The following is a 16,294-nucleotide window of genomic DNA, read 5'->3' on the forward strand; positions in this document are numbered from 1 at the left end:
CTCTCTACGTGCCTCCATTTCCTTCTCTGTAAAATGGGGGTGATCACATTTACCTGCCCCGTGCAGACACTCTTGCGACTTATTTCATAGCACAAAAATATAGGAAGGGCCATACCGGGTGAAACCAAAGACCTGACTCACCCAGTAGCCTTTCTCTGGCTACACAGGGGAAAAGTAGCAACACGGGGCTTGAGTTTTGCCGTCACGGGCTCTCTTCTGGTCTTCCACGAAATAAAACACGTACGGAAAACGTGAGGTAAGTGCACAGGGAGGAGAAATACATTTCTAGGCTAGTCCTGGATGGCACGGGGTCAGGGAAGGCCAGCGGCCGCCCTGGCAGGGCAGATTCCTGCAGCATCCTTAGCCAGTGCTGCCCTTTCCTGGCTTCCTCCCCCTCCCCGGGGTGAAGACGGAGAGGGGGACCCCCCCGGGGGGTGGGGGGTGGGGGGCATGACCAGCTTTTTGGGGCGCTCCGAGCATCGTTCCCTGCAACCGGGGAAAAAGCTGTGGCAGCACCGGCCCGACCCGGGGAGCCGCCAATGGCATGCGGGGGGCTACCGGGGTCTTGAAGGGGACCCCTCCCAGCGTTCAAACCCTTAGATTCGGGAATCCCAAATCATCTACCCGCCTTCCCCGGGCGGGCGGGGGGGGGACGGACGGACGGACGGACGGACGGACGCGTCCCGGGGAGGGCGTGCTCCCGGCGGGGAGGATGTGGGCCGGAGTGGTGGGTGGTGGTTGGGGGGGGGGGGGGGGGGAGGCGGAGGGGTGCTGGGTGAGGGGTGGAGAAGTTATAAATCAGCCGAGCTGGGGCTGGTTGGTAACTGATGTCCGCGGGAGGTGAAGCTGGCGGGGCGGCTCGGCAGCGGACACTCCCTTTCCGCGGAGCGGGGCGGGCGGGGAGGGCTCGGGGGCTGCTGGATGCGGATCCCCCGCCGCTTTACGCCGTTATCTCCGCCACCGCCGGAGGAGCCCGGTAGCGAAGAGAAGCCGTCGGAGCCCAACCGGCCCCTCCGCCTCCTCCTCGCTGCCGTCGGCAGGGGAAGAGCCCTGCGTTCCCGCGGGCAGGATCATGCCCCTCCAGTTGCTCTCAGGGATCGTGCTACTGGGAGCAGCCCTCCTCCTCGCAGGTAAGGGGCCGCCGGGACCCCGTTGACCCGTCCAGCTCCCGAATTCTCCGCGACGTGCCCCTACCCGGTGCCGGCTTGTCGGCTGGAGCCGGCGGGCACCTGCCTCTCACCCTCCGTCTCCATCTCCCCCGGGGTCGGGGGTAAGCGATCGCCGCTTTTCAGAAAGTGGCGAAAGCCTCCGGATCCCGGGGCGGTGTGACCCGGGAGCAGACCCCCACCTCACCCCCGGGGGGGTGTCTGCCCTCCTCCGGGCAGGGCGGAGATGCCCACGGGGAGGCGAGCCTCCCGCGGGCACCGGGGACCAGCCGTTCCGGGAGATGTCCGAATCGGTGCATCACGGAAAAAAAAAAAAAAAGAAAAGAAAAGAAAAGAAAGGAAAAGAAAAGAAAAAGCAGCAAATCTTGGCTTGTAGGGCAGGCTTCTCTCCTGCCCGTTTTGTTTCGAAGTGTCAGCCTCTCCCAATTCTGCCCCTGAAGCGGAAAAAGTGCTTCTTTCTTTCGCAAAAAAAAAAAAAAATAAAAAAAATCTGCCTCCCGCCCGGGCAGGACGGCGGAGCATCGGTGGGGGATGAAGCGCTCCGGTACCCGGCGTGGGTCCCCGCGGAGAGCGGGATGGAGAGCTGCGTGTGCCGGGATGAATCAGCTCAGATTTGCTTTTCTTAAGGAAGTTTGACTTGACGGTCCGGGGAGGGGAGCGCGTCCCAGCCTTGCGTGGCTGGTTACCTGGGAGCAGCGCTGCGTGGGGGGGGGACACGGACACACACACCGGGCAAGGGCCGGTCCCGCGTGGGTTCATCGGACCCCATCGGATCCAGCGACCCGTGGGGCTGCCCCGCGGAGCCCTTTCGCGTTGGGGTTCCCCGTGTTCCCCCCCCCGGGGGGAGCGATCGTGCTCGTTGCGCGGCCGCGGAAATCTTCCTCGGGGCGGGGGGGGGACGGGGACGGGGACGACACTCGGCAGCATCGCCGGCCTCGGCTGGCAGCGAGAGCAAATCCCGGGTGGGGAAGAAAACACCCGAGTTCCTTCACCCCCCCTCCCCGCCCCGGGACAGGCTCCGATTTCCCCGGGGGCTCGGTCGGCTCCGCGGCGGCGGGTCGGTCCGCGGGGGCGGCCCCGGCGCGGTGCCCGAAGCTGCCCGGGGCGGAGAGTTGGCGGGGCCGCTCCGACGAGACGTTTTCCTGCTCGGGAAGTGCTGATTCATCAACTTTGATATAGACATATAGGTGTTTTTTTTTTTTTTTTTTACCCTTTTTTTTCCCCAGGAAAGCGCTAATTTCCCCACATTATTTGTCTCTGCCAAGGAGGTTCTTATGCCCAGGATGAAATAGGCACGGGCATGGGACACCCACCCTGGATACAGGAAATGTGGGTTCAAATCCTTGCCAGGCTTCCTTCACAGCTTGAGCTTGAACTTCGGCGTCCCGCTCCCACATGGGCTCCTGCAGTGACCAGCTATGCTACGGGACCGGCTTCCTCTTTCCTGTTGGAAAGGTTTTCCATTGTGCAAAATCATGGCAAACCCACTGCCCGGGGAGAAGGTGGACTCTGTGAGCCAGGGGCTGTAAGAGACCCCGGTTCACCTTCCTGTTCCAGGGACTGTCAGGGACATGCGCACCCTAGACCAATTCCAATGGGAAAAAAAGTTTAGTGGAAAACCTGGAGCTCTGGGTGCTGGGAACGTACATCCCGGGGTCGGCACCGGAAAGATGCTTCTCCGTAGTTGGGCTGAGTGCTTTTACAACTGCTTTGCTGGAAATTCATATCCCCTCCCTTAAACGTACACAAGAATTTAGACTTTTTCAAACTCTTTGCTTTTGTTCCATTTTCTTTTTTTGGGAAAGAAAATTATCCTTGCACAGCTTCGTTGGGACAACCCAGCTAGGTTGATCATGCTTCTTCTGGGTCAGTGGTAGAACTCTCCATACTTGTATTCGCACGGAGAGTTTCAAAGTTATTGGTGAAGCGGCGGGATGTTTTGTACCATGCATCTCTCTATGCTTTTCTTCCCATTTCTCCCTCTTTTACTGCCTATTTACCTAAAACGCTTACTCAGGCTGTCCAGCACTTCCCGTTTCAAGTGTTCTTGATGAAACTAGATTCATCACCGCCGTATGGTCCACTCTTGTAATTCAGCACCTGCTGAGCTTCCATTTAGTGACAGGTACTAGAGGAGATTCACAGAAATAGTCAGCGGTTCAGGAGTTACTGCAGAGAGCTTCGTAAGGAAGCAACAGAAGGAGAACTTCTAGCTTTTATATGTCTATTTAATAATTTAAATTTCTCCAAAGCAACATGCAAGCTACAAGCTATGAGAGTCCCCATTTGAAAAATGAGATGAAGAAAATTATGTTTCTTTGACATATGAGTGTTGGGCTCTTTGGCTCGCTTGTATTTCTGTGCATGTGCGTGTTTTGGCTATCATGGGAAAGAGCAATACTTTTTTCTGGTTTTTGCATAGTACTTCCATATATTTCCTTTATAGCACGTATGTATTTATTCCACAAATTGTATTGCATACATTTATGCTGAAGACTGTACATACAATGGTCAACATGCAAAATGTCGTTGCCGTATTAAGTTCAATCTCCCAATCCTAGACTTTGTGTGAAAATAATTTTAATTGGTAGTTTTAGGGAATGTGAAGGACTGGTTTTAAACCCTGAAAAGATCAGATTCCGCAGCCTGGATCGAGGATTATGTGGCCACATTTCCAGAAACATAAGCTGATAATTTGGCTGTATTTCCAGTTTTCCACACGGAAGCAACACCTCACAATTAGCGGCTAGAAAGCAAAGAGACTCTATTACAATCTTATCTGTGAACAGTGCTATACAAATCTCAGTTATTCCAGTTGGAACTAGATCATCAAAATCCCCAGCGAACGATGGACTTTTCAATTTCACGGTCAGCTGGAAAAAATGAAGGAAGAAATTCCAGGTCAAATCTAATCAGCACTGAGGTTAATTTCTTGCAATAACTCACCTGACTTCTCTGAAAGTGCTATTCAGATGGAAGTTCATACATAAAGGTTTCAATTTGATTTGAGTACTCACGGAAACAGCTGCACAGACACACAGCTGCAGTGGTCTAATTCAGGATTAGGGCTGGAGATCTTAATGGAGTCCAGAAAAACTGGGTTTCCCACTTCTGCTGGATCTTTGTGGAGACTGGGCTCCCGTCAAAATTCCAGACTACATTCAGATAAGGCAGAAGAGTTAGACCCTGCTGTATAACACAGGTTTTTAGAAAATGTATACATGGGGTTTAAGTATCACACCTTCTGGCATTGCTAAAGAAAATCACTTACATCGCTTACTGATTTTTTACCAGACAGGTGTTTTGCTCGTATGCTCTACACAAAGCGAGATTTCATTCTCTTATAGCTGGTGTAAATCTGGAACAATTCTATTGGGCTAGGCTAGCATCTTCTAGATTTATGGCTCATGCTGGAGGAAATCAGGGCCTGTGCCCTAGAAAAGATCTTCATATCCAGAAGCACCTGGTACATTTAAACCCCTAAAAATTTGCCATTGGGGAGATTTGAGGATTTTTTTGGTGGTGGTGAGTTGGGTTTTTTTACATGTGAGCAATAACAAACAAGCCGAGCCTATTTTTTGTCAGATGCTTCAAAGACTGAAACCAGTAGCCCTTCATGCTGCGTGGGTGTGTAGGACAAAAGGAAATTGTCCAGATTTTCAGGACAGTTGCTGAGTCCTTAGACTTTAATGTGGTTTGGAAACTTCAAGCACAATGTTTATCAACTTGCTAGTTTTCATGTCCGACTGAGATTGGGAAAGGAAGAAGCTCAGCAGATGAATGTTAAGGTTTGGCGTTTCAGAAGTCTGTGTCCAGCAGGGCTGTGGTGGGGCTTTATCAGCAAAGTTGTGCCTTTGAATCCCCCAAAGTTATGGGTTGGGACTTCCTGCTGCTGCCCCAGAGGGAATGGAAACCGAGACTGCTGCAAGAGTAGCTTTGCCATGAAACGTAGGATGCCCAACCACAGTCACTTCTGCTCTCAGAGTTAAGTTTCTCCTATTGGTATGAGACCTGCAAGAAGCAAACTGCTCCCTCCGCAGACATGCTGTATCTTTAGATCTCACTTTCCCCCTAGCAGTATCTTTTTTTCCTCCGTCAATATTTGTAAGAATGTGGGGAAACGTTTCTGTGTATATTTGAGTACGAATTCCACCCATGGACAGCATCAGGCTCTTTTCTCTTTGCCCTTGTGCACCCTTACTACACATATTCCTGCAACGGAGAAACAACCTTTCCCAAGCATTCCCAGCTGGGAATGGCCTGATTTCTTAATCTACCATGTGGGAACTGCTCATCCTGAAATTGGTCCAGTAATTGTCAGGAAGGTGCCCACACAGTTTTCTCCTATCGAGATGCTGAAGTTCAGTTTCATTCCCTCACAGTTGGAGGTCACCACTGCATAAATCCTGCTGGTTAAAAGAAAAAGAGTTGCTGCAAGCAGCAGTTTGAAAAGTGAAAATACAGACATTAGTGCTCTCTCCAAAGCCAACCGTGGCACGGTGTCATGCCTTTTGTGACCGGCAGAATGAATTCATCCTGGAACTAAGCAAAGCCACAGCAGATTGAGAAACACGAGGGTGTGGGGGAAGAGATTTGAAACTCTACATTTCAGAGGTACTTTTGCCTGAAACCGAAGTCTTGAGCCATTGAGATGTATGGAGAAACTTGGACTGGGAGTGTGGATGACTGTTTCTTCTGTAATAAGTCATGTTTGGTATTTGGGGTTTTTTTTTGTGGCACGCTGGGTGGAAATGTGCCGTACTAAAGATGAAGAGGAGGATGATTTTGCTCGTGATGCATCTGTATTATTCAAGACCATTATAGATGTTTGTGAAACAGTAACCGATTTATTCATCATCTTTCCCAGGCTTCTGTTTGGCTTGTGTTAAGGGAGAAGCAAAAGGTTGACGTTCACGATGACCTGATTTTACTACCTCTTGTTTTTCCATCAAATCCCAGTTGATTTTCATTACCAAAATCAATTTTTCCGTATCCACAACGTTAAGTCACCCCTGTAACGTATTTAGGCAGAGCACAACCCAGCGCGATGCGGTTGACACTGATTTCTGTTTGCGTGACTTTTCTAGATGGTGGGGCCGCTCTTCCAACATTCACTGATAACGTGGCACTAAGCACTCCTAAATGCAACCCCTTTTAAGTCGTATTCCCTCTTTTGGAGCCATGGCCTTGAAACAAGGTGCTCTTTGCCGTTGGAGCAGCTGAAGGATGGGGAAGTGGTTAGAAGGAAGCTGTTCCTAGCACTCCAGTGGGTTGAAGATGCTGTGGCAATGCAGTGACATTATTTCCGCGCCGTGCCCGGAGGCAGGGGTGGAGCGGGCAGGGCACGGTTGCCCTCACAGAGCCGGGGACCCGTGAGCAGATGTCTCCGCTCCTCAGAAGTTCCCTCAGGAAGCCCGTGCTCTGGGAACGGGACCCCCTGCTTAGTGCGTGGGGAGCGGCGAGGGATGAGCGTGAGGGCGTTTCATGAGAGGCATTTCACAATTTCACATAGTTCGCTTAAGCGTCCTTCCTGTGGGATTCTTCCCTGCCACGGAGCGAAGGAATTTGCCCCTTTTGTTCCCATTGTCGTTCCTCTGTGGAGAAACCTCTCATCAGGATCGCCGTGGACTAATGTTAACAGAAGCGTGAGAGTTGCCGTCCTGGATCAGACAAGGGCTCTATTTAGCTGCGTGTCATGTCTCCGGCAGTGTCCAACATCTGATCTTCAGGGGAGGTTCAAGGAACCTTGCAGGAAGCAGTTATCTGATAAAATTCTCCAGAGAGGAAATTTTTTTGTAGTATGATCTAAAATCCACTATTATTTACTGAGAAACCGTGGGATTGAGGGTCAAGGAAGCTAAAATTAGTGTCTGCAAAAATTTAGGTGTTGTCTATGTTTATGGCAAATGGATATAACATAGTGGGATTAAATTGCATTGTATTGTATAATACAGAGAATTTTCTTCGTCTGTTGTGCTGGTGGCGTTTGGGGTGAAACCTCACCTTTCTGTGTTTCATGCAGTGCTGTAATTAACGTTCATCCTAATCTATTTTATAAGTATTAAGGATTATAATTTCCCAATGTAAACTGAGCCATAGGCAAGCTTGCCAGAAGCTTTCTGCACGTGCACCTACCTTAGACTTTGTGGCTTAGATGTCATTTAACTGCGGAATGGATTTAGCCTCTTGAGCCATTGCAAGGGAGTCCTCTGTGCAGACTGTTCTGGTTCTTCTCACCTCTCTACTTTAAACTGTTGTGTTGCATTAATTATTTTCTCTTGTTTTGAACCCAAGGCGTTTGCTTATAGTGCTGTTTTACAAGTTTAAGTAGGGTGGATGGAAAGTTAGTTCCTAACTTTGTCTTTTTTTTTTTTTTTTTTTTTTTTTTTTTTTGTTGTGTCTTGGAGCATTGCAGGACAGTTTAGCCAGACAAATGTGTTACAGGAACATCAGAAATAGTATTGGCAGCCTTCAGCAAAGTGGAAATATTGCAAATTTGCTTTACATTTTCTTTTATATAGTTCCTAATTTATTTCTGTGTGCACAGCTTAATGAATAGTATAGCCCTAGATGAATTTGACAGGCCTGCGTAGCTGGCTGAGTTGGCAGGTTATGGGCAGGTAGGCAGTTTGTCTGTCTATATAAAATAGTCTTCCAATTCAATCCTATTATATTGCTGAATTTGTCCTGCCAGGGAATCTGTAACAAATCTTAAGTATCAAGTTGGTAAAGAAATTTAATTTGGTCAAGAAAATGTACTCCTTACTCTATATAGGAATTCTAAATTATTTTTTGTGTCTGTTTTTAATGTACTTGCTTTGTCTTTATACCATATCAATGCTTTCCTACTACACTAGTTAATGGAATAAACTTTCCTCAAAAAATATTGAACTGATGATTATGTGCTGGGACCGGTCATGGTGGGATTAGAGCAGAGGTGCAGCGGTTGCTGACACATGTCGGTAAGGGATAGGGTAGATCTGGTGGCTCACAGATGTGATACGGGCAGGGCTACCTACACTCCTGTAGGCAGCACAGGCTTAATTGTGTGCGGAGGCACGAAACCATACTCCTGGGTGAATGCCGGTGGCCGATCACACGGCGTCAGTTTTGGATGGGATGATGGACTCACGACCACTTCTCATCTGCAATGGCCTGAGCAGGATGTCCCCGTAGGGACCAGTTCAGGGACATCAAGGTGGAGGGGTACGTGACCCACACGCACCTATGCCGAATGTGGCTGTGGAAGTATTGCTACAGCATAGCTCTGCTATAACCACTTCTTGCTGAGAACAGCCTCAGCAGACCTGTTTTGTTTTTTTTTTGAGCTGGGCATTCACTCTGTTGGAGTGATATTTCTCAACGCACACCATATAGATGTGCGTTTTGCCCCCTTGGTGTAGTTTACCAAAGTGATGATCCCATGAGGGTTCATAACGAATGCGTTAAACTGTACATTTGGATTCCCATTTTCAAATCCATATGCCCAATGGGAAATAAAAAGTTTGTGATTATAGCTGGTTTTACTTCTCTGTAATTGCTTTCTCCTTGTCTAGCTAATGAAATGAGCACCTTCGCCAGCCTAGATAGTGGCAAAGGTGCTCATTTCAGATGCTAAGTTTGTAGAGTTATTAAAATTGGATGGATAAGAGAGGAAACTAAGAATTTTTTTTCCTTTCAGGTTCTCTGAATGTTAAATTTTGAAATTTAATTTTTAACTGGCATTACGTAAAGTGCCTGTGCTCATGCCCAGAAGTCACCTGGTGACTTTAGGGCAGACAGGACACAATCTTCTGATGAGCTGGTGATGCAAGTGCCTTCAAGCAGGTGTTGTGTGGGCACAGCGCACTGAACTGCATGGCCTTGGCTGCCCAGGTATGATGAGAAATGGTAATAATTTCTATTGGTAGAAGCTGGAGCCAGATTTATTTCAAATTACCAACTGTGATTTCAGCTTGTTAGTTTTCTACATATAAATTTTTAAATGAACAAAGTCCTCTGCTCTTTAATAAAATGGCTTTATCACAGACTTCTGCAAGAACAGCATGACTTAGCTAGGGCAAATACTGGCAAAACATTTGGGAATTATTGGGGAAATACATAGTTGTTTATATTTACAGCTATTGACCATATTGGCCTGATAGCGTGTGCTGCTCAGAGGTGTTAATGAAGTGCTATCAGAATTGTACTTGCTCTGTTTTTAGCTACGGGGTGTTTTGCTTTGCCTCTATAGCATCTATTCTTATATCAGTGTGTATACACATCTAGGACAGCAAATATATGCAGATAGTAAATAGACTCTTATCGCTTGCTCTGAGATCCAGAACTGAGAGGGAAAGGATGCACTTGCTCAAATAACAGACATACACATCTTTCTGTGCCTGTGAAGGCCTTTCTTGGGCAGTAGCATACCCGTTTGCCCTGCTGACTGATTTTTAGTTCCAGGGCATGGAGTCAGGGTCAAGGCCTGCCCAGGGCTCTTGTAACATACTGTGATAAACCTTATGCTGTTCAGACTCTATTACGGTGCTGTATCACACAACAGCCCAGCTTTCTCATCCATTAACCTGTCCATTTTCTTGGCTGGCTGATATGTCCTAATGGTACTTTCAATTCTTAAATTACAGTTGAGATTAATCAGACTTAAGCATTTGATCCAGAAACCACTTGGCATGTGTTGTAGGAAATCAGACTGGATAATCGGAATGTCCCTTCTGGACCTGAAAGGGACAAACCAATGATTTGATGATTTTGATGCATTGGTGTGTACTTTGTAATAGCTTCCGACAAGTTTCTTGATCTTGAAAGCAAACGAGAACACCTTTCAGTCACAACAGAGGCACGTGTGAGTGATAGATCCGTTGAGGAGTGAGACAGCTTGAGCTGCGTCTTCTGCCCGGAGCGTGTTTCTGTTTGCCAGCTGTGTATTAGCACACGCGGTGCCTCTCTTTGCACAAGAGCCGGCAGAAAACAGGGACAAAGCAACCTGGCAGTCCAAGGACCTGTGTCTGTTAACTCTTGCAAGTCCCCGTGGCCATTAATTGCCCTGCAAAGTTCTGCTTCGGCAGAAATAGTGGTTACATTTTGCTGCTTCATGAGCTTGTGCATCTGGACAATTGTCAACGTCGGCGTGGGACGAAGGCATACCTCCTTGTTCTCTCACAGATAAGCTGTCCTGGTTTCTCTTCTGCAGGCTTCAGGGGTGATGCTTGGATTTGCTTCAGAGAAGTGGTGTGAAATTAGATGTATGAAGGACCGTGAGCTCCCTTTTAGAATGGGGACCTAGGTGGCACATGAAAGACCTGCAGATACTGCTTTGAATCTCAGGGTGGCTCACGGTTTGGCGCTGTAGGTCTTTCCTAGGGGCTGTTTCTAAGTACAGGCAACGGAGATGGTGCTTTTACCTCTAGGTGCAGGAACCAGACTGTGCTGCCTGCTTTGCCTGTGCCTGAGCACTGGAAATCCAGGTGACGTAGATGAGACGGAGGCTATTGCTGCCGTGGAGATAGAGTGACTTCTTCCAATAGCGGTTCTCCCCAGCCACCAGCAGTCACAGAAGTAGACAGTTTCGTTATCCAGGGTGATCCCTTCTCTCTCTAGTCCTGTAGCAGGACCAGGCCAGACATTCACACTTCAAGCAGGAAAAAAAATAAAATTTTTTCCAATCACCACCCAAATTTTGAGATAACTCTGCCTAAAAGTTTTCCTGTCTTATAAATGCAAGTATTGATGCTGATGAGAATCTCAGTGTTGATAAAGCTAGGAGGACCTGTTGGTCACCATTACTCTTTATGGTCAGATGTAAATCAAAACTTTAAATGGCCCTTCAGAGTTGACCACAAGTTCCTTTTTCGCTCTTTTTTTTAAAAAAAAAATAAAAATAGAGTGATTTGTTTTAATGATGTAATTGGAATTATTATAGATGGGTACAACTGTTTGACCAAAAAAAAGTTATATTTACTTTCAGAGTGGCCTGAAGTACCTTTAGAAGAGATGGTAATACAATAGCTTGTCAGGAAGAGGTCTGAAATAAAGAAAACTACTGATATCCCAGGTTTCCTTACAAAATGGAGTAAAGCCGTATATCCCACATGAGGTTAGCTGGTGGACATGTTCTGGTTAAGCCGGTGCTGCAGATCAGAGTCAGCTCATTTTCACTGGAGACGCGCTGAAGGTCAACCCACTGGGTATTACCATGCTCCTAAGCATTTCGTCTGGATTCTGCAATTGCTTCTTAGTTGCGCACATGTGGGTATTCCCATTCCCTTCCATGGGATGACTCATAAGGAAATGCTTATAAGCAAGAGTAAAGTCCTGGGCTGCATTTGAACTGAATGACCCACATTTTAAGGAGCAGAGGGAGGTGAAGACCCTACTAAGAAATCACGTGCACTCTCTTTCCAGTGCAGGAGTGTCCTCTGCAAAATACATTTTTGCTGAATGTGTTTGAATCAGGAGGAAATGATATTCGATGGTAAAAACCACAAAGGGTCGGTTATGTTTAACAAGCCTTAAAACATGTGCAAATCTAACAATGACTGAAACAATTACTTCATGATGGATAACTTTATTGCCCACAGATGGCACTTTAAACCCAGAAGGTCAGATTCCTTGTATACACTGAAGTTGCAAAGATAAACTGATCATTCTCCTTAACCTCTCGTTGTGCAGGTGAAAAAAGATTAGTCAACATGTTCAGGATAACTGGAGTGCTTGGAAGACAGTCACTCAGCCTCAAATTATGAAAAAGATGTTAAAAGTAAAAAGCCACCAAGCCTGTTAACTTCAAGGAAATTTCTAATAACTTCTAATACTGTATGTTTTTTTTAAACTAAGCCTTAAAGCTAGCTTTTGGGTTTACTTTCTTTAGTCAAAAGTAGCACAAATTCAGTATGAATGAAAGGAAATTTAAAAGTAAAAGCTGGAAAAATCAGAATGGCGATAATAATCCAGAACATGGTCCCGATTTTGAGTTCAGCAGATCTATACTTTTAAGAGGAATCAAGATTCTAGCTGAAATCAGTGGAAGGCTGATCACGTGTGCATGGTTACTCATTTGTCTGTAGAACTGACTCACACATCATATTGGAAAAACGTATGCATGTTAATTTATTTTATCTTTTTTTTTTCTTAATTAATTGTAATCAGTGTTTTTGATTAACAGATAATTCAAATTTTCGTTTACTTCATTCAGGAAGAGGATCACCTTTTTTTGCAAGGCAGAAAATAACTGAAGAAAGTTTATTCTTTTGTTCCCTTGTAAATTGCAGATTATAACCTCTGCTTTCTTAAAAAAAAAAATATTTGTCCTTCCCTTATTTTAGACAGAATGGCTAACTTTCTCAATCTAAATTCATGTTTGCTCATTAATTAAGCAACCCTGGTGACTGACTTTCACATGTATCTAATAAGCCTTCCGAAACAAATAGAATATGCCCCCCCAAATCACCCCTTTCCCTATGGGAGGAGATTCCTCAGTTATCAGGATTAATTAGTTCTCTTGTTGTCACATGAAAAGAAGTTGCACCCCCCAATGTAGGTCAGTGTGAGGGTAGGCTGCTGATGGTCGCTTAGTGACAGGCACAATGATAAGTGAACGTGTCCTGTTGAGCCATGACCCTTCAGAAAAGACAGTGTCAAGTAAAATGCCCAGAGAAGGTACATAGAAGGCATAATCCGCTTCTAAATATTGACAGTAGGAATTTCCCTGCTATTCTCCTTCCTTTTTCTTTCCTGGTAAACATGTCAAACTCTATCGCATTTGTACTCTGCATCAGTTTTGAAGCATTTAAAAACGTAAGGAAGCTAATGACCCATGAATAGATAGGATGTCAAATAAAGCTATTTTTCTTCAAGACTTAGCTTGCTGGTAAAAGTGTTGTCTCGCATACTTGTAAAAGCATCAATATTGGCTTGAAATAAGGTCTTTTACTTCAGCTTTTTGTCAGTGAAAAACAAAATAAATGAATATATAACAAATCTGATACCTCATGCCAAACACATTGATGTTAGCTCTTGAATATTAATATGATTAACTACTGGAGTTAAGTGTCTAAAATGTACTTGAAATCAATTATGAAACTCTGGCTTTTATCAATGGGAGCAAAGTTAGACAAACACTAAGCACTCCTTAAGATGCCACCCACAATATTTGCAAATACTGCGGTGTCTTTTAGATATACGTAGTATGTGTAAAAGGGCAAAAGCTTGAATATGTATCCAGTATATCTGGGTTTCTTTTTTTGCCTGCAGGATGAGATGAAAAGATCTGGGTTGTTTTTTTCATTTGATTTTAATAACTCTGGGGCAGACCTTCTGACATATGGGCTTCCAGGCTGTCTTGGTTTGTATGCTTAATTTAAGATGGATCTTGAGATTTTCATGGGGATGGCTTTGCTTACGTCACTGTAGAGTTGTCAAGAGAAAAGTTTGTAATATTTATAATGGTTTCTTGCCCTTCACCTCTGGCAGACTTTGAAAACAACAGCAGCCCACATTCCCAGGGCTGTTCTCCTGGTCTTGGCATGGGGTACGGTGCTGCGTGGCTGGCTTTGCTCCTGGGCAGGGTGCCGGTGCCGGTGCTGAGCAAAGCCAAACACTCAGCACCCCAGTCATGACCGGGCACCACAGACTTGCTCTCCTGCCTTGCTCTCAGTGCCTGTCACTCACATGGATTTTCCACCTTTCCATCAGTTTTATGCTGGAAGCAACCTACGTGTTGCTCTCCAGCAACTGGGTTGAGTGTTGCAACTCTAACAGCTGGGCTATGATCCCGGTGGGTTCCTCTGGCAGAACATTACTGATGGTTTTTTCATACTTATTGAACTGTTTGTAAACATCGTTGCGTGCTTTCAGCTTTTCTAGAGCCTGAAATAAGGAACGGTTCAGGGAAGCTTGAGGCCAGGTTCCCCCCTGAAGTAAGGAACAAGGTTCATAACGCTGGATATAAATGCTGCCCTCTTGGGAGAGCATGTGAGCCTCTAATTCTGGGGTGACAAGAGGAATATGAATGAAATGCAGGAACATGGTAGTTTCATGAAACTGTCAGATTGTTTAGTTGGAGGACATTGGCAAACCCTCTGAACCAAAGTGCTTGTGCTGCTCTTCAAGAAGCTGCCTAAGCTCTTGTAAAGTTTTATCTCAATTTCTCAGCGTTTAGCCTCAGGAACATTATTTCAGAACGGCAAATGAGTAGACTCAGAGACTGTAAGCATCTATGGGAGACTATCCCATAAAATCACGTGCACTCTTTGGGAGACCCAGTGTTTCAGAGATGACATCCGTAAATGGTGGGTGAGAAAAATGTATGTTTGCAATATATCACATAACAAATTGCTTCTTCAAAGATTTTCTGCATCTTTTTTCTCCCCTCTTAACAGCTAGAAGCATATATTCATTTCTTGTTAGAAGTATGATTGTCTAGACAAATCGCAGAGGAAGTCTGTGTATTTGTATGGTATCATCATTCAAATTTCTAGTAATATTTGTGGTGCAGTTCAGAGGACCTCTTTATTTTGAAAACTTCTTATGCCCTTGCTTGAAGCCTGTTCAAGTGAGCTATAATTTAGTTTACGTCTATGTTTAAGTGTACCCTTTAAATCTTGTTTTGAAGAGGGATGGATGATAGTATATACAGGAAAACCATTGGAGCCACAACTTAAATAAGATATACAGGGCTAAAAAGAAAAATGCAGATAAATGTAACTAACCTAGATGCCAAAGGTTAGTTGAAAGTTAGTTAACCCCTACAGTGTACATTTCGTGTATTGCTAAGGAAGAGAACAGGTCTCTGAAGACTTCTAGCAAACAGTTTTGCCGACCTAATCGTCAGCTATTTGCTTCTTTTCATGGATTGTGCTAGGTAGTCCCAGATGGTGATTTAGACCTCTTGTCTCTACCAATGTTACAGGGAATCAGTAGGAAATACAAATGGAGCACAGCCAGCTCTTCAAAAAAAACCAACTCAAAACCCAGCAGATGAGGGCAGTGCCTCTTTACCTTTTGTACAAAACCCTTGTACTTTTAGCATCTCTTGCCATAAGTGGAGTCTTGGCTTCTAGGCCTTTCTTGGACTGAAGGAGTTCAAGTCCACATCACAGAACAAAGTTTTGATATTCAGCCTTTAATCTGAGGCTACAGCTGCTGCTGCGTGAAAGCTGCTAAATTTGGAGCAGCCATTGACTTTGGAGGGTTTATACAGCTGAAATTTAGTGGCCAATCTCAGCCGGAGTTGGTGTCCAAAAGTTCCTTCTATAGTCAACAAAAGAGGGAGGCCTTTCCAGTGGGTGATCCATAGCAGCCAAATAAGCTTCACGTATTTCTACTATGTTTGGTGCATACAGCTGTTCATATTTGGCTGTGGCAGGGACCTCTTGGAAGGGCTTAAAATAGCTAAACTGAAACTGTATTTGACTGACTTCTAGTGGAAAATCTGCATTACCCTTGGTTACATGATGCTGCTTCCCTCATATGTTGACAAATACTTTCTCTTGGAGTAAAGTGATCTGAGCTACTCTCTGCTCCTCTCTCCCAACACTGAAATCTTCACACATTGCACTAGGGTCTAGATTCAGACTTAAACTGGTTTTCAACTTTAATTGTTTCAAAAGATTTTCTTGTTATGTTCCTAGCTTCTGGAACACTTCGTTGTCAGTGTGAGGGCGATGGGATGGATCGGAGACTGTTTCTTCCCTAAGGCATGAGCTTCTGTCTGCTTGCCATGAAAGCTTTTGTGGCAATAGCTATTATGGGTCAAAGATAAAACATTTTGCCTTTCGAGCACTTGCTGGCTTGATGAGAGGGAAGGTCTGGTATTCCTCTAGTCTTCTGACCATGGGTTTTTTTCATGGAATTCCTAAAAATTGCCTTCACATGGCCTGTGAGAAGCCTGCCTGGATGTTTTCAAGTGTCCTAAGCCACCTCGTGTTATACCGATACCTGGGTTTCACCCGTACCAGAATGGTCTGGCCATGACTGGGGCCATGTTGGCATACTTGCCTTCTCAAAAAGCAGCAAATCTGGTCTGGAGTTGCCTCGATCTTGTTGTCAAAATTTATTGTAGAGCTGTCCAGTTACCTTTTGACACCACTTCACTGGAAGGAAGCCTGCAGCTAGTGAGGGACCGTAGG

At 45.6% G+C, this 16,294-nt stretch overlaps 1 protein-coding gene across 2 annotated transcripts in view; it reads left to right on the top strand.

Moving 5' to 3' along the window:
* Positions 1 to 888: 888 nt before the first annotated feature.
* The window catches only part of FLT1 (fms related receptor tyrosine kinase 1), a 116,260-nt gene continuing 100,854 nt past the window's right edge, over positions 889 to 16,294 (top strand). For both annotated transcript variants that reach the window (XM_049823257.1, XM_049823258.1), the window contains exon 1: positions 889 to 1,130. In XM_049823257.1, the coding sequence (XP_049679214.1) occupies positions 1,073 to 1,130 (58 nt within the window). In that variant the 5' untranslated portion in view covers positions 889 to 1,072. The remainder of the gene's footprint in view (positions 1,131 to 16,294) is intronic.

This window comes from Accipiter gentilis, chromosome 19, assembly GCF_929443795.1.
Source record: "Accipiter gentilis chromosome 19, bAccGen1.1, whole genome shotgun sequence".
NCBI classification, from domain to species: Eukaryota; Metazoa; Chordata; class Aves; order Accipitriformes; family Accipitridae; genus Astur; species Astur gentilis.